Source organism: Equus asinus, chromosome 15 (genome assembly GCF_041296235.1).
Source record: "Equus asinus isolate D_3611 breed Donkey chromosome 15, EquAss-T2T_v2, whole genome shotgun sequence".
Classification (NCBI taxonomy): domain Eukaryota; kingdom Metazoa; phylum Chordata; class Mammalia; order Perissodactyla; family Equidae; genus Equus; species Equus asinus.
Window position 1 is genome coordinate 27,434,284 of NC_091804.1, and position 17,345 is coordinate 27,451,628.

Below are 17,345 nucleotides of genomic sequence, written 5' to 3' on the forward strand. Positions count from 1 at the left end.
GGGAGTTTCAGTGTAAGACACTAGTAGGGGGAGAAGCAGAGAGAGGACAGGAAGCAAAGTAGGCCAATGATAGCAAAACCTTGGAGGTAGACAGACCTGAGATCCAGCTCTGATGTGATGATCATTTAGCCATGTGACCTTGGACGTGTTATTTAATCCTGCTATGGGCAGCAGTCTCATCTATAATGTGTAGGTGATAACTGCCAGCTGTAGTGAGCCTTCTTTTTTTAGTCACTCAGGAACCATTCCCACTTGTTAATGGCGTCCTGAATTTCCTCTGGGAACTCCCTGTCCACCCTGTCAGCTCGTGGTTGGGAGGAGGGTGGGTGTCCCACCCTAAGCTCCAGAGAAGGGCCCCATCCAGCATATCCCACTCCGCTGGCCACAGCGACCCAGTCAGGCTCTGTCAGGACTAGGAAAGCTTCCTTTCCTTCTGGATGTGAATATGGAGGGACGTGTGGTTGCTGCAGCCATCCTGCACTTCCAAGAGGAGACTATCTGTGAGTGAGCTAGCCCCCAGAGGACAGCAGAGCTGAGCCCAGAGTTAGTGAATCATTGTGACATCATTTGACCCCTGTGACGAGGTGCACCTGAAGCCAGCTAGCCAAACCCTGGGAATTACAGCAAGGAGAGCCAAAAAATTCCCTTTTTGCTTATGCCAATTTGGGTTGGGATTTCTAGCACTTGCAACTAAGTGTCCTAACTGATTTGCCAACTCTCAGGGTTGGTGAAGAATAAACAAGTTAATGAAGTATGGGAAGTGTTTAGCTGTCATGGAATGGCAGAGGCCATAGATTAGGTGAGAGGGACCCAGCCATTGGCAGGAGCAGGACCAACAGGTGGGCTGCTCAGAGGGCATGGCACCTCGGTGGCCAGGGGTCCTCAGCCCTGGAACCTCTTGCCAGGTCCTGTTCTTCCCAGTGGCAGGGCCTTGTGGGCAGCCTTCCATCCCTGTGTATTCATTCATCCCGTAAATCCCCAGCACCTGAGGTCACCTAAGAACGTCTCTGTTCTCTGCCCCCGGGGTTATTCTGAGCAGCACATATTTAGGCATCAGAGTGGATGCATGATAAGGTTTACTCAAAGCAAGCAGTGAAGTTGGATAGCTCATATTAGTGGGAAGGACTGCCAGGAGTGGGAGTTGAGGGGTTGGCATTATGGGATGAGTGTCCAAGGTCAGTGTCACGGGGTTGGTGGAGGGGGCGGAAGATGACCTGGCTGATCTGGCCAGGCATGGTGTAGAAGACGAGGAGGAGGAAGATGGTGATCAAGGCCAGCAGCAGCAGCAGCACCAGGATGCGCCAGTACCGGCGTAAGATGAAGAAGACGAAGGTCTTCAGTGGGTTCACAAACCAGTTGAACGAGGTTTTGGGGCGGCTGTGTGGGGAAGGTGGCATCAGAATGATGAGGAAGCCCCTGGGCCGCCCCCATCTCCCTTCCCTCAGCCCTGGCCTGGACTCCTCTGCCCCCCAACTCACTTGGGCTTCTCTAAGGGCTCAGGCTCCTTCCGCCCCTTCCCCACTGGCCGTTTCTCTGCCTCCTCCACAGTCAGCAGCTCAAATTCTGCCTCCACTTTCCCCTAGAAAAGGGGGAAACAGAAGCGAAGCTCTTGGGTGGGCTCAGGCCTGGCCCTCCGCTGGCCTGTCCCTGCCCTGGCTGCACCCACCGTGAGGATGTACATGTTGCCGCCAGAGTCTGAAAATTCTAAGTCTTCTGGCCGGCCCTTCCTCCTCTTCCTCCGCCTCTTCTTGCCAGCCTGCGCCTCCCGCTGCTCCCGCTCCTCATCCTCCGGCTCCCGCAGCTTCACTACAGGCCACCAGCCCCGCAAGCGCCGGCTGCGAAACAGATTGCACCTCGGCCCGGTCCCGTCCTGGGCCAGCCGCACAGAGCAGAGCTCGGGGCCCCGGGCCCCACGCACCATGTCTGGTAGCTGCAGCTCCAGGGAACCTGCAAGTCCAGAGCTCTCCGGGTTAGGCAGGACATCAAGGTGTATCTGGGCCAAGGGGGAGGAGGCGGCACAGCAGGACACAGTCAGGGTATCAGACAGCTATGGACCACACACCACAGCCCAAACGTCAGCAGCTGTCAGGCCCTGATGAAACAGGGCCAAGGACCGGACCAGATTGCCAAAGCAGGGTCCACGGGCCATGGAGTCAAGAGTCCAGAGTGACCTGGCTCAGGTCAAATCAGAGGATTGAGTCGGGGACTTTGGATGGGAATGGAGGTTATGGTGCTCAGGGCTGAATAAATTCAGTAATTAGGCCAGAACACAAGGGTTAGTGACCTAGGGTCTGAAACCCAGGTTTCAGTGTTGGGTTCGAGAAGAGAACCTCAGGCCAGTGGGGTAGGGCCAGGGGGGCAGGGGCAATGAGGGCAGTAATTGGGGCTAGGGGTTGAGGTAGGAAGAAGGCTAAGCAGTACCAAGGAAGTCGTTGGCGGAGATGCGGTCATAGTCCCAGACCTGCAGGACCAGCACAGCCGGCTGCCGGAACTCGGCCTCCTCCAGGGCGAAGGGTCCGGGCTTGCGCCGGACGCTCACCTCCCGCTCCGTGGGCAGGTAGTCGAAGCGGAATACGAAGCGCCAGTTGAAGTTCCCCTCCCCAGTCAGAGAGTTGAAGTGGACGTCTGTCTCCTGCTTGTCGTGCTCCAGCCCCTTCACCCAGCTGGAGCCAGGGGAAAGGTGCAGGTGGAGGGGGTGGGCAGCAGTGCTGGGACCAAACCCAGAACTCGGCTCCTCACCCAGCTTCCCCTTGGCTCACCCAGCATGCCAGTCCCTTCCCCCAGCTCCAGGCACAAGAGAGGGCCTAGGGGACAGGGCTCTGGCTCAGCGCAAGGGCCTAAGCCCCTGTTTGCTATCTCACCTCAGTCTACAGCCATCGGCCCAGCCCCACCTGCAGGCCTACCTTTTCACGTAGATGTCACTTGACATCTCTCCAGTGAGCGGGTTCACATCATCCAGAACCACATCTTCCGTGTTCCAGATAATGACTCTGAGCTCGTAGCTGGGGGATGTATTGGGAGAGGGTTTTTAGACTCATGAGAGGGGTCCTGAGAGGGGCTGCAGGAAGCGGGAAGGACCCCGGCCAGGGCCACTGACATTCACTGAGCACCCGATACCAGCTGGGTGATCAGGACATCTGTGTTCCCTTAAAGGGACAGCCCCAGGTATCACCGACTCCCGTAGCCACAGCGGATGGCACCAGGAATGGTCTGCTGACCCAAGCTGGGCCAACAAGTTTCTCTCCCCCATAAATTTGGAATCAGAACCCTGAAAGGTCGAGTTGTGTATCAACAGAAGCAGAGTTGGAGGCACTGCAAGCCAAAGTGAGGTGCAAGCTGAAGTTTTAGGGTACAAAAGAGAGAAAGCCAGTCTGCAGAGAGAAGTGGGTGAAGGAGCGACAGAGTGGTGATGACAGCACATGCTCCTCAGGGACAGAAGGAGGGGCTGCAACATTCTTGATCCTACCCCAAATAGCCCTGTCCTTGACTGTCATGAGCTTCCTGGATATCTCTGGTTTTCTCTTGCATCAATTTCCCCTCATTTGTTGACAGCACCCTGATTTTCTGTTGGTGACCCCTACCCCCATGCCCACTACTGACAATCTGTGTGATTCTGGTGGGGCAGACCCACCCCTACCTGGCTGCAGAGGTGGGTACATCACCTAGGATATCACCTAGGACTGGCCAATCAGCATATTACAGCCCCCTGACCACAATGATTGGTTCAGGGATCAGCATTCAACCCAAGCTGGTCCAATGAGAGTCAGCCCTGAGACTTTTGCTCTAAGTAGGAAAGAGGTGTTTATTTTTCTACTCAAGTAGTCTAGTTGGTAAGATGTAAGCCCAGCACCATTAAAAGGCACCTTGCCTCCGGACTGCAAAAGCCTGCTTGAGAGTGACACCAAGGAAAGCAGAGCCCAGAGGTAGAAAATGACAGATTGCTGACATCTGAAGTACATACACCCCACATAGAACTCCACTCAGACTAGCTCAGGTAGGAAGGGGGTGTATTGGTATTTGAACCCTTTCAGGTGCAAGTGACAGACACCAAACTCACAATGGCTTATGAAAAAAAGGGAATTTAAGGGCTCTCCTAACTGAAAAGCCTAGTTCAGTAGCCTCTGCCTGCTTTACTGAGGGCTTCGGTTTTCAGAAGGGCCCTCATAGGGCAGTCCAAGATACACCCACCCCATGGGAGGAGAGGGCAGGACTCTCTCTCACCTGACTGGCTGCCGAGGCTTGATGTCAACCGGGGGTGGAGCAGGCACATCCCGAGGGAAGATGTCAATCCACATGTGAAGTGATCCCTGGGGACACAGGAAGAGGCTGAAGGGTCTTGCTGGGGTCCCCACCTCCCACGACAGCCCTGCAGCCAGTGACTATGCCTTGCCCCAGGTAGAGAGAAGAGCTGGGGTCAAGAGTGCACAGTCGGGCAGATCCTAGGAGATGAAGATGAGGGTAGAATCTGAAGTGAGGGTTCCAGGGTTGAGGTTAGGTTAGGGGTTCAGGGATGAGGCCCCAAAAGTGGAAGGTTGAGATCAAAAGTAAGATCTGGTGTTCCCAATGTCCAGATCCTAGGGACCTGGGGTAGAGGTCAGGTTGGGAGTGCTAGGTCTGAGCCTTGGTGGCCCAGAGTGGGTGGGGATCCTGCAGGACCAGAGGTGGGGGTGGGGGTGTGGGGTCCAAGATAGAGGTCCAAGACTGGAGTGGGGATACTGGGGACCAGGATCAGAAGCCAGAATCAGAAGTGGCAGAGTGGTGCCCAGGTGGAGGTCTTGGGGAAAGGGCATCCTGGGGCTCCAGGGTCCAGGACCAAGTGGGAGTCCTGGGGTTCTGGGGTTGATTGCTGAGCCCTCCTTCACCTGCAGCAGCCCCGGGCTGCGGGGATGGTAGAGGGGTCGTGTTTCTACGTGCTCTGGTACCAGCTGGATCCCAAGCTCTGGCATCTCCTGCCAGCGCTGCAGCACCAGCAGAGCCTGGGCCTCCTCAGAGACCTCACTTGCCACCTTGGGGCACCCCCCACCTGCAACAAAAGGTGTGTGAGTGTGGGTTCCACAGAGTCCCCAGGCCTCCTCTCTTCTTCCTCACACCCCTCAACAGAAGCTCTAAGTGGAGGCAGCCGCTGCGTTAGACAAAGCCCGTGGGCAGGATGGCAAGTGCACAATGCACAGAAAGTGGGAGGATGCTGCTGTAACAACTTTTGCCAGCGAAAAGCCAGCAGTGAGGGGGACAGTGGTATTGGAGGGGCTGTGGCCTTTACACAGACCCTGTTTAGAGACAGATCACCAGCCATTTATGAGGCATGAGCTCAATTCTGCAGCCACATCCTGTTGTATGGTATCCCCTATGGGCCAATCTGTGTTCTGGGAATTCAATTAGCTAGGGTTCTGAGGGTCCACTTTGGCTTTTGGGGATTTCACACTCACCAACAAAGACCATTTTCTCCCCACCATCCAAGAAGCTCATCCTTACTCGGCCAAACTCACTCCCTCTGCTTGCAGAAGGAGGGGGCTCTTTTGGGAGCACACTAGACTGGGCACCAGGGGGCCCCTGTACCTTGTTCTATCACCTTGCTCCCTCTGGACTGTCCAACAGAGAGGGGCTGGTACCTGGCAGCATGGTCTCAGGCGATGTCAGAAAGACTTTGCTGCCCACCTTGACAGCCCTGGCTCGATATTCAGGACTGGGGAGGCCACAGCGTTGGCACAGACCCGCCAGGATCTGCGAAGGCCGGAATGCATCACGCCAGGCATTGTACCCGTCCCTGCGGGCAAAAAAAGGAAGATGCCTCTGCTGGGGCTGGCATATGGACACAACTGGCCACAGGGGCAGGGATGGGGACCCTTGAAGACGTGGGATCCAGATTCATAACTCCAGTGGAAGACAGATTAATCCTTGCTTATGGTACCCATGAAAATCAAAGATGTATGCCAGGTGCTCCTATGAAGGAGATACTGATATTATTACTTTCATTTTGCAGATGAGGAAACTGAGGCTCAGAGGGGTCAAGTGACTTATGAGCTACATAATTCCAACTCCAAAGCCCAGGTCTCGACCACTAAAGCTCTAACGTCTTAGTCACGGGGTCCCCTTCTGTGAAATCAGAGAATCTAGAAACACCAATGGGAATGTGAACTTGAACATCTTTGGTCAGACTCAGAATGGCTCCTGAAGGCTTGTCAGACTCACACGTCATACTGGGAGGCCAGCCCACAGTTTGCCCTGTGGTGGCTGTAGAATCGATTTTCCAGATCAATGTGGGTCTCCCCGATGAGGTCGTCAGAACCCACAAGGTCATGATCAAACACAGCCACTGTCAGCTCCGGTTCAGCAGGGAGAGAGATGCTGAGCTCCAGGACCCTGGCCAGGAGGAAGAATAGCTGAGGCCACCTCTATGCCCTAGGAGGCGGTCTTGTGGGGGTAGGGGTGTCAGGGGTCTCAGCAGCCTCTGACCATTCTCCCACCATCACCACGCCAGCTGCCTGCGTGGCAGCCCGTGGGCCACAGGGTCAGATGATAAAGTCACTCCCCATTCCCAAGCCCGGGGCCCAGCCTCACTCTCCAAAGATGGGGTTCAGCTGCTTAGGGATGTAGCGCTCCTTGGAGTCCTGACGCTCCTGGCCAGCGCTCACCACCACGTAGGGGTCTGCTTTGCCGTTGGGGTCCGCGGGAGCCAGGTTGGTAGCCTAGGGGGACCGTATGGGGTGGAACTGAGAGAAGTGTCATTGTCATGACCCAAGGTTACGCTTGCTGGACCTAATCTCAGATTAAGTGTAAGCAGGAAGTTACCAAGCAGAGATCTCCCACCACAATGAGTTAACTGAGAGACTGGACAAGATGACTTTTATTTTCTTTTAAATGTATTATGAAATACATAAGAAATGCAAATAGGCATAATGAAAAATATAATGAAACACTGAAAATTTGTGGAAAGATGTATAAGAGCTTTACTATCCAATTCATAACTTTCTGTATAGTTTGACTTTTATTTTTTACAATGAGCATCTGTTACTTTTTTAATCAAGAGTATTTTAACTAAATAAAAGAATCACACAATGTGCATATATGCCCAGCTTGTTAAATAAAACACTACCAACAAATGGAAGCCCTCTGAACCCCTTACCTGATTTAATTCCCTTTCCATCCCTGAAGTAGCCAGAAGCTTTACTTGGGGTTTATCACTCACAAAAAAGGTAAAAGTACTTTTACTACATATATATGCATCCCTCAGCAATAGACAGCACCAGTTTGCATGTTTTTTAAACTGTATATATTACATTTTTTCTGTTTTGATAACTATATAATTTAGTAAATACATAACATATATAAATTATTGAAGTATAATTTATATACAGCAATATACTTTTAGTGTTTTTTACACCCCTTCCTGCAACATATGAGAGTTCCAGTTGCTCTACACCTTTACTAACACTTGGTATTGTCAGTCTTTATTATTTTAGTCATTCTAGTGTATTTGAAATTGTAGCTCATGTTTTAATTTGCATTTCCCTGATGACTAAGCATTTTGAGCATCTTGCCATATGCTTATTGGCTTTATGTATATTTTCTTTTGTAAAGTGACTGTTCAAACCTTTTGCTCCACCATTGAGTTTTTAATTTGACATATTACACTTTTAATTTCTAAAAATTCCATCTGGTTCTTCAAATTTGCTCTTTACTTTTATTATTTTTTATTTTTTATTTTTTTTATTTTTTCCGAGGAAGATTAGGCCTGAGCTAACTGCTGCCAATCCTCCTCTTTTTGCTGAGGAAGACTGGCCCTGAGCTAACATCCGTGCCCATCTTCCTCTACTTTATATGTGGGACACCTGCCACAGCATGGCTTAATGAGCGGTGCCATGTCCGCACCCGGGATCCGAACCAGCGAACCCCGGGCCACCAAGCAGAACGTGGACAATTAACCGCTGCGCCACGGGGCCAGGCCTGCTCTTTACTTTTAATAGTCTCTTGTTTCTTGTGCATTTTAAATGTATTCTTTTATCTCTTCAAACATTTCATATATAGTTATTTTATGTTCTCTAGTCATTCCAATATCAACGACCCTGGGGGTGTGAATCTGCTGTTATTTTTGCTATTCTTATTCACAGTGGCTTGTTTCTTTGTAATTGGGTACTTTTTATCTGGACTCACACTAAGTTAATCTCATCCTGAGGGCCCAGCCTGCAGGTGCTCTCCGCCAGGAAGGGCTTGCTTTTGCTTCTGCCCAGCTTCCTGGGCAAAGTACCAACCTGCAACCACTTTAAATGAAATCCTCCAGTTGAGGTTTGGGGCTCACAGAGATGGTAGGAACTCAGGCCCAGAACTGCACTAGAGCTGGCCTGTGGTCATGGATGCTTAGGGGAAATTTGTCCCCTATAACCAGTGCCAAGTTTCAGACAGGCAAGTTTCCTTGGTGTCCCCTCTGTCTTACAAGTTCCTGTTCTTGTTCATCCTTATGCCGAGGGTGTAGCCTTGTGGGGCTCCGCTTTACGTGAGGTCTTCCAGTCACACTCCTCCCCTGGGCTTTATCTTCTGTCCCCATTGCCTGTCAGCCATCTATGGGAACGCTGAGGTCTCCAGGGTCAGCAGTAACTGTGAAAGCAGCTTTAGCACTCACTTATCTCGCAAGGTTCCTATGTTAACTCTATCTGCTTATTTTCTTTATTCTGGATACTCTGGTATCCAGATTGGGGCTTTACTGATCCTGGAGAGACTGCCCTTCCCAGGGCTAGCTAATCCTAGAGTTAGTGAACAATGCACCTGTTTTATATACAAACAACCAATCCAGAGCCCATGCTCTGAACCTCCTCTATTTGGCTCTTATTCTCCAGGAAGTAATATTCCTCTGCCCTAATCACCCCAGGGCCAGGTACCAGACAACTAGAGACAGGGAATAGTCCCTGTACGCCAGAGCCCACAGGAATTATTCAAACTAACCAATCCTAAGCCTGCTTACCCTGCCTTGTCTTTCCTGCAGGAACCACAATAAGGGCTCTGCCCCTCACAGGCCCCTCACTCCTTCTGCCTCCTGACTGACCCTGGTGCTTCCCTGTGTGGCTCTGCACGGTGCAGCATCCTCCCTCCTCTTGAGAACTGAAACAAACAACAGACTATCCTTTCAATGACAATGGTCTCCTGATCTGTTAGCCTCACCATACATGGCCACAAAGAAAATCCTGGGTACACTTTAAAATAGCTCCTGCTTTTACTTCGGGTCCTGCCCAAAATCACTTACTTTCTTGGAAGCTCAGCATTGCATTTAAAAGATTTTTTTCCCCAGTTTTATAACATATCTTTATGAAAGATGTTTTAAAAATTTTCCCCAGCATTTTTAGCTTTTGGTGAGCGGTGCAAGCTTTAACCCTCAGGGTGGGCCCTGCCACCTTGAGACACAGACTGGGTTAACCCTGAGCTCTGCTGAGTGATGTCCTCTCCCCGCTCTCTTGTGCACACTACTTCATCTGCACAGCTCTCAGACACTCTTCCAGCCTTCCTGTGGTCTGCAGTTTAAATGCTCTGATTTCATAATTGGAAGCCGGATTTTTGTTTGTTCTCTTTGTTTTGGGATGATTTTCAAGAAGAGGAAGGCGAAATCCTCTGTTGGAGCCATCTTCCACAAATTGAGAATCATCCAACTTGCTTACTTCATCCAAATTTATGTTGGGAGGTTTATCCTTGTGGATACATCTTGCTGCAGTTTTATCCATTTAACTGTAGTATTTGTTATATGACTGACACCCTCTCTCTCTCCTATTTAGGAACACTAACACTTTAGGTTATTTCTAAATTTTTTATTATTACAAATAATACTGGAAAGAGCAATTCTTATCTGTTTGCTTATACATACATGTAAGAATTTCTCGAAGATTATTTCTAGAAGTATACTTACTGGGTATTGGCTATGAGAATCTTTCATCTTTTTAAATATTGCCAAATTGTTCTCTAAAGTTGTTATTACATAGTAATTTACATTCTGTGGCAGGCAGAATATTGTGCACCCTCTCCCCCTCCACTGCCCCCTGCAAGATGTCCAAGGACTCATCCCCTGAGTTTATGGATATGTTACCTTACACGGCAAAAGGGACTTTGCAGATGCGATTAGATCAAGAGATGGAGATGGAGATGAGATGGAGAGATTGTCCTAGATTATCCAGGTGAGCCCAGTGTAATCACAAACATCCTTATAAGTGAAAGAGGGAGACAGGAGAGTCAGAGATTTGAAGATGCCGCCATGCTGGCTTTGAAGATGAAGGAAGAGGCCATGAGCCAAGACACACAGGCTGCCTCTAGAAGGTCAAAAGACAAGGAAACAGTTCTCCCCAAGAGCCTCTAGAAGGAATGCAGCCTGCCAACACCTTGATTTTAGCCCAGTAAGACCTGTTTTGGACTTCTGCCCTTCACAACTCTAAGACAATAGATCTGTGCTGTGGAAGTCACTGAGTTTGCGGTCATTTGTTATAGCGGCCACAGAAAACTCACACACCTTCCCACCAGCACTGCGTGGAACTCCACAGCCTCCCCAGACCCCATCCAGTAGCACTGCTAATCTTGCCAGTTGAAAGGAGGAAATTGCTTTCTCACGATTTCAATTATTTGCATGTCCTGATTACTATTAAAGTTTAGGATTTTTTATATGTTTATTGGCCATTGGAGTTTCTTCTTTGGTCAACTGCCTTTTCATATTTTTTCTCAATTTTTCTTTTCTTTTTTGTCTGCTTCTTATAGGTTTGTAGGAGTTATTACGCATATTGCAGACACTAACCGTAAATTGATTATGCATAGGGCAAACACCTTACTCCTGTCTGTGTCCAGTCTTGTCACTTATTTTAAAGTTTATGGATGCCCAGAAGTTTAATCTCAGTGTAGTCACATGTATCATTTGTTTCCTAATTTATGGTTTGTACTCTTTTGCATATTAAGAAAACTTCCCCCCACCCAAGATCATAAAGATATTTTAATATTAGCTTACAGTTTTGCTCGTTATAATCAAATATTTTATTTTGCTGGATTTTTATGTGAATGCTGTAAATTAGGAGTTTAATTTTATTTTTTTTCCACATGGGTAAGAAATTTTCATGGGACCACTTCTAGAACAGTCCCATTCCCCGCCCCCAACTAATCTGCAGTGCCAACTCTGGTATAAATTTCCATCTAAGTCTGGGTCTGGTTTTTTTCTTTTGAGGAAGATTAACCCTTAGCTAACATCTGCTGCCAATCCTCCTCTTTTTGCTGAGGAAGACTGGCCCTGAGCTAACATCTGTACCCATCTTCCTCTACTTTATGTGTGGGACGCCTACCACAGCATGGCTTGATGAGCGGTGCCATGTCCGCACCTGGGATCTGAACCGGCGAACCTGGGGCAGCCAAAGCAGAACGTGTGCACTTAACCGCTGTGCCACCGGGCTGGCCCCTGGGTCTGTTTTTTTTAAAGATTTTATTTTTCATTCTTCTCCCCAAAGCCTGCTAGTACATAGTTATATATTCTAGTTGTGGGTCCTTCTAGTTGTGGCATGTGGGACACTGCCTCAGCGTGGCTTGATGAGCAGTGCTCAGTCCGCACCCAGGATCCAAACCAGTGAAACCCTGCACCACTGAAGCAGAGCGTGCAAACTTAACCACTTGGCCATGGGCCAGCACCTGGGTCTGTTTTGTTAAATTTCTACCCTGTTGCCATCTTTCCCCCCACTGCTCTGCAGTGCCAACTCTGGTAAAAATTTCCATCTATGTCTGGGTCTGTTTTAAGTTCCTACCCTGTCCCATTGGCCTATTTATCTATTCCTATGCCCAAACTACACTGTCTTAATTACTATAGCTTTGTAATAATTCTTGTCTCCCTACATCGTTCTTCAAAATTGTCTTGGCTATTGTTGGCGCTTTGCTCTTCCATAGAAATTTTAGAATTAGCTTGTTAATTCCAGGGTAGCAGCTCTCAGCTTCATGCCTGGCTTATGGGAGACACTATTATGTACTATTTGAATGCTACCTTTATCTCATTCTCCCTGTTTCCACCCCTTTACCATTCCTCTCTTTAGGTAACCAGCTTCTTTAGTTTCTAGTTTATCCTTCCGATATTTCTGGGGCACAAAGGAGCAAACATGTATTTTCTTATATCTTCTTCTTTCTCACATGGAAGTAGCATACACACTATAGATACTCTTTTGCACTTTGCTTTTTTCATTTTATTACTATGTCCTGGAAATCACTCCATATCATTTCATAGAGATCTTCCTCATTCTTTTTGACAGTTGCATAGTACTCTGTTATACTGTTCTGCTATGTATGGGCATTTAATAAGATTTTATTTTAATGGTCTTCCATTTTTAGAAATTGTATGTGATTATTTTCAAAACTGCCCAGTCATTTTTGATAGCCTCTTGTTTTCTACTTGTGAAATATTTTAATAGTTGTTTTACATTTCTAATATTTGAAAATTCTAACATCTGAAGCCCTTAGAAGTCTAATTCTCCTTTGTGTTGTTTTTTCTGACAATTTTTCCTGATCAATTGTTTTCTTATATATTTTGTAATTTGGGGTTATCTAAATCTATGGAATCTGTGAAGCCTGATTTGGGACCACTTTAAGCCAATCTCTCAGCTTTGAGTTTTCTAGACTAAGCAGATAATATAAATTCAAGTGTTAAATCAATGTGAGGGCAAAATTCTAATAATATATTCTCAAAGAAGACCTTTTTTTCTATTTTCCCGAATTGGAACAGAGGCTGAGACAGACCACTTACTTTACAGGCTCCTTTCCCAGTGGGTGGGCTTCCTCTTGCCCACTTTTCATGAAAACAGAGCCCTTCCTGGGTGCTGCTTCATGCAAGGGTCTTGGTTGTGTCTCCAACCCTGGATAGGCTATTAGAACCCAAGGCTAGGGGTCCAGGGATGGACAAATCCTCTCAAGATAATCTGAGCTTCAGGACTTGTTCAGGGATTCCTGCTGCCTCCTCATTTTGGCCCTCTGGTAATTCCCTTTCTTATGAGCTTGGCATTTGTTTAAAAGATTGTTTATCTAGCATTTCTAGATGTAATATATCAGGAAGTTATTTCAGATGATCTAGTCTGCAATATTGCCAGAAGCAGAAGGTCAAGATGACTCCTACTATCTAATTTATGCATGAAGATGCTTAAATTATGGTAGAACAGTGCCTCAGAATGCTTCTTTAAATTATATCTTAGTCAGAATCCCTATATTTAAACCAGATAAAAGTACAGCATCTGTTCTGTTTCTGGGAGTAAAGGGGCAGCAACCCACTCATTCCCCTCATTTCCTGAGATGCCTTTAAGGAAACTTCAGGGCCCTGCTGAGCACCATATGAAAACTGCAGCAATGGAAGGACATGTACCAACACGTTTGATGACAAGCCATTGTGAAGCTTGACGTTCAGAGCTGTGCTCTTCCTGGAATTATACTCCCCCTTCTATGGGACTAGACCTATGAACAAGGGGTCAGGAGACCTATGCTCTAAATTCTGATTCTGCCATGAGCAAGTTTTGTAAGCCTGGGGAGTCACTTAACTTTGTGCCTAAGATTTCCCACCTGAAAAATGAAGAAGCTGGACTCTGATCCCTGAGGTTCCTTCCAAATCTTTCAGCCTATAGGTTTCGTGTACATTACCTTGGCTGGAGTTGAAGGCATGCAGAAGTGACAGATGCTCACCTTTACAACATAAACTCTGACGAGGAGCTTGATGGGCCGGTTCTGTGGGATCCCCCGGGAGATCTGGGGCTCAGAGAACGACATTGCCTCTGATTCAGGGTAGATGAGGAAGGAGCCCTGGAGGTGAGGATGAAGGAGGGCAGTAAAGGCCCCAGTAAGAGAATCTTCCACCTGCATCCTCACCTGTGCTCCCTGGTTCCCTCCTCCTTCCCCAAACACACCTTGAACTTGCCCACAAGGTGTCCAGACCCTTCCTCCTCTCCATCTCCATCATTGCCCGCTTGCCCTCGGTACAGGGGAAACACGTTCAGCCAGTCTTCGAAGTGGTTAAACTCTTCCTCCAAGGACCTGTTGTAAATCTGAAAGGCAAGGCCCTCAGTGACAGCCCGATGTCCAGAATCCAAGCAGAATCCCCCCTCCCCAACACCCAGTCACCTTCAGGGTGGCGATTGATTTTTTCTGGGACATGGAGCCTTTGACTTCACCCTCACCCTGGTCTTGGGCTTCCCCATCCACAGAAACGAGGTTGACCCCATCTGGGAACAGTGGAAATGCCTCAGTTAGGAATACTGGTGTGGGGGAGGGAAGGAGACAGAAGGAGGACGAGCAAGAAAGCCAAATCTCTTACCTGAATCCCCAGGATCATCCAGTTCATCCTCATCAAAGTTGGTCTGAAATCAAAGGGCAGGTCAGAGATTCTTCCCCACCCGTCACCTCCTTAATCCACCTTTTCCAGGATAGGGAGTTGGGAAACTTTAGTTCAAGTTCCAGCTGGGTAAGCCACTTGCATTTTCAAAGCTTCAGTTTATCATCCAGTCCTACACTGTCCAAGACAGTAACCACCAGCTACATGTCACTATTGAGCACTTGAAATGTGGCTAGTCTAAATTGGCATGTGCTGTAAGTGTAAAACACACACCAGATTTTTTAAGACTTTAGTATTAAATAAGAATGTAAAATATACTATTATTAATTTTTATAATAGTTACTTGTTGAAATGATATTTTGACATATTCGGTTAAATAAAACATATTATTAAAATCAATTTCACCTGTTTCCTTTTACTTTTTTTTAAATGTGGCTACTAAAAAAGTTAGAATTACATACGTAGCTCACATGATATTTCTGTTGAGCAACACAGCTTAGATAATGGAGCTAGTGATCCCCAGCTTCTAGAATTCTTGTGAAGATGAGAAAAGATGACTGTAATGAAGCGCTCTGGAAAACTGTAGAGCTCCATGTTTGATGAGCTCCTTCTTCTTGCCATTTGCCCTGCTCTGCCCCCACCTGCCCCTGGAGCTCCTGCAGCGATGCATAGTACTTGGACCACCAGTCGAGCTCCTCGGGATCTGGGATGTCCTCCTCCAGCTCTATCCCTTGATTCAGGAGGCCTCCCAGGGGTACCTTCTTCAGAGGAGCCTGAGGGAGAGAGAACTTAGCACCCCTAACCCAGCACCACCCCAAGTCCTGCCAGCCCCTTCTCCACACATCCCCCACCCCCCATCACCTTCAGGAGCCTTCTGGGTAAACTTGTTTTAGCCAAGAAGGGATCCAGGGACTTCTGTCCTGGGAGGAGGTAAATGACATGATGAGGAGATCAAACAAGTAGAAGTCAGACTCATGACCCACTAGAGAGTCCCCTGGAACCATCTCAGCCAGGAACCAGAGGGACCTCTGTCTGGTGGCCCCTAAGGGGAAGGCCCCTTACCTTGAGGTCCCTTAGGCACGAAGTCCCCTGCCTCCTCCTCTCCTTCCTCCTCAGGGGGATCCTCATGACCACGGAGTGTGAACTGCAGCATGTGAGGAACAATGTGGGAACCCACAAGCACTGTGCGGCCAAAGGCTCGGCGCTCAATCACCAGGATGCTGAGTGGGGGCTGCAGGTAAGGCTGTTCCGGCAAGTCCTGGGGGTGGGGAGAGAGGATCTGTGTCTCTGAGGACTGGGGAGGAGGGAGGAGCAGCAGCAGAGACAGATGGGAAAACAACACAGCCAAATTGCATTCTAAGCCCACAGCCCCCTTGTATTATCTCTGGTAAATCATTGCCTTTTGAGCCTGTTTCCCAGCTAAAAAGGGACACAATCCTGGATTGGAAAGATTGTTGTAAGTATCAAATGACAAAATAGAGACAAAAGTACTTTGGAGCCTATGAAGTACTATCAGAAACATGAATTGGTGGTGGTTATTATTATTATGTAAAGAACCAATGCTCAATTTGCTAATATAGATTTAGAAACATAAAAATATGTATGCTTTTGAACCTAGGAATTCTATATCTATCAATGGATTCTAAGGGAAAAAAAACAATAATTATACTACTGTATTGTTGGGTTTGTTTTACATATCTACAACAATTATAGCTGAACGGAGGAAGGAAGGAATGGAGCTATAATGGAGAAAAGCTTGTCTATTTTACTAGAACTAAATTAAGTATTAATCTGAAGTAAATTGTAAAAAATCAATATGCATGTTATAAACCCTAGAGCAACTCCTAAGTAAAAATCAACAAAGGAATTAAAGTAGTACACTAATAAACATCTACTCGATAAAAAAGAAGGCAATAAAGAAGGAACAAAAAATATATGAGACATAGAGGGGCTAGCCTGATGGCGTAGCGGTTGGGTTCATGTGCTCTGCTTCCACTGCCTGGGGTTCACTGGTTCAGATCCCGGACACAGACCTATGCAACACTTATCAAGCCACGCTGTGGCACCCACATATAAAGTGGAGGAAGATGGGCATGGATGTTAGCTCAGGGCCAGTCTTCCTCAGGAAAAAGAGGAGGATTGGCAGCAGATGTTAGCTCAGGGCTAATCTTCCTCAAAAAAAACCAAATATATGTGAGACATGTAGAAAACAAATAGCAAAATGGCAGATGTAAATCCAACCATATCAAAAATAACATCAAATGTGACTGTATTAAACTTCAAACAAAGGTAGAGATTGTCAACCGGATAAAATTTAAGCAAAGAAGCAACTACATGCTGTCTAAGAGATACTCTTTAGTAAGACACGTGTAGGTTGAAAGTAAAAGGATGGGGAAAAGATATGTCATGCAAACAGTAACCACAGAGAACTGGAATAGCTATATGATCAGACAAAATAGACTTTAAGGCAAAAAATTTTACTAGAGATAAAGAGGGTCATTTTATAAGGATAAACAGATCAATTCATAGGAAGCTACAACAATTATAAACATATATGCACCTAACAACAGAACCTCAAAATACAAGAAGTAAAAAGTGACAAAAATAAAGGGAGAAGCAAACAATTTAACGATAGTTGGTGACTTCAGTACCATATTCTCAGTAACGGATAGAACAGCTAGATAGAAAATCACCAGTGAGGCTTTTTTTTAGAGAAGTTTGAATAATACAAATAATGTTAGTTTATTTTGTTGTTTGTTGTTGTTTCTGTTATTGTTTGTTGCCCCCTTGCAGTCTGGAACCACTGTGCTTTGTCCCAGTCACCCCCTCACACGGGCACAGCATTCTTCAGCTTACAAAGTCCTTTCACCAAGATTCTTTCTCTCATTGCCTCCTCATAGCACTCCTGCAAGGAGCCATTTGATATATTTCCTTCAACCTTTTTTCTTTGGTACCTGTTACTCCCTTCTACAAACAAAACTAAAGTAAACTAAAGCTCAAATAAGACAAGTGATTTGACGAGCTCCTAAGTGGCATTGTC

The 17,345-nt window shown here is 47.2% G+C and overlaps 1 protein-coding gene across 1 annotated transcript in view; it reads right to left on the reverse strand.

Annotated features, from left to right (window-relative positions):
• Positions 1-1,035: 1,035 nt before the first annotated feature.
• LOC106837281 (fer-1-like protein 4) overlaps positions 1,036-17,345 on the reverse strand; it is a 41,551-nt gene continuing 25,241 nt past the window's right edge. Inside the window, exons 28-44 of the mRNA XM_070486360.1 lie at positions 15,368-15,563; positions 15,167-15,225; positions 14,947-15,078; positions 14,288-14,330; positions 14,095-14,195; positions 13,881-14,018; positions 13,660-13,776; positions 6,559-6,686; positions 6,190-6,360; positions 5,610-5,764; positions 4,863-5,023; positions 4,222-4,307; positions 2,904-3,002; positions 2,422-2,663; positions 1,667-1,947; positions 1,479-1,579; positions 1,036-1,377 (exon numbers count right to left, since the gene is read on the reverse strand). Coding sequence (XP_070342461.1) covers positions 1,113-1,377; positions 1,479-1,579; positions 1,667-1,947; positions 2,422-2,663; positions 2,904-3,002; positions 4,222-4,307; positions 4,863-5,023; positions 5,610-5,764; positions 6,190-6,360; positions 6,559-6,686; positions 13,660-13,776; positions 13,881-14,018; positions 14,095-14,195; positions 14,288-14,330; positions 14,947-15,078; positions 15,167-15,225; positions 15,368-15,563 — 2,475 coding nt within the window. The 3' untranslated portion in view covers positions 1,036-1,112. The remainder of the gene's footprint in view (positions 1,378-1,478; positions 1,580-1,666; positions 1,948-2,421; positions 2,664-2,903; positions 3,003-4,221; positions 4,308-4,862; positions 5,024-5,609; positions 5,765-6,189; positions 6,361-6,558; positions 6,687-13,659; positions 13,777-13,880; positions 14,019-14,094; positions 14,196-14,287; positions 14,331-14,946; positions 15,079-15,166; positions 15,226-15,367; positions 15,564-17,345) is intronic.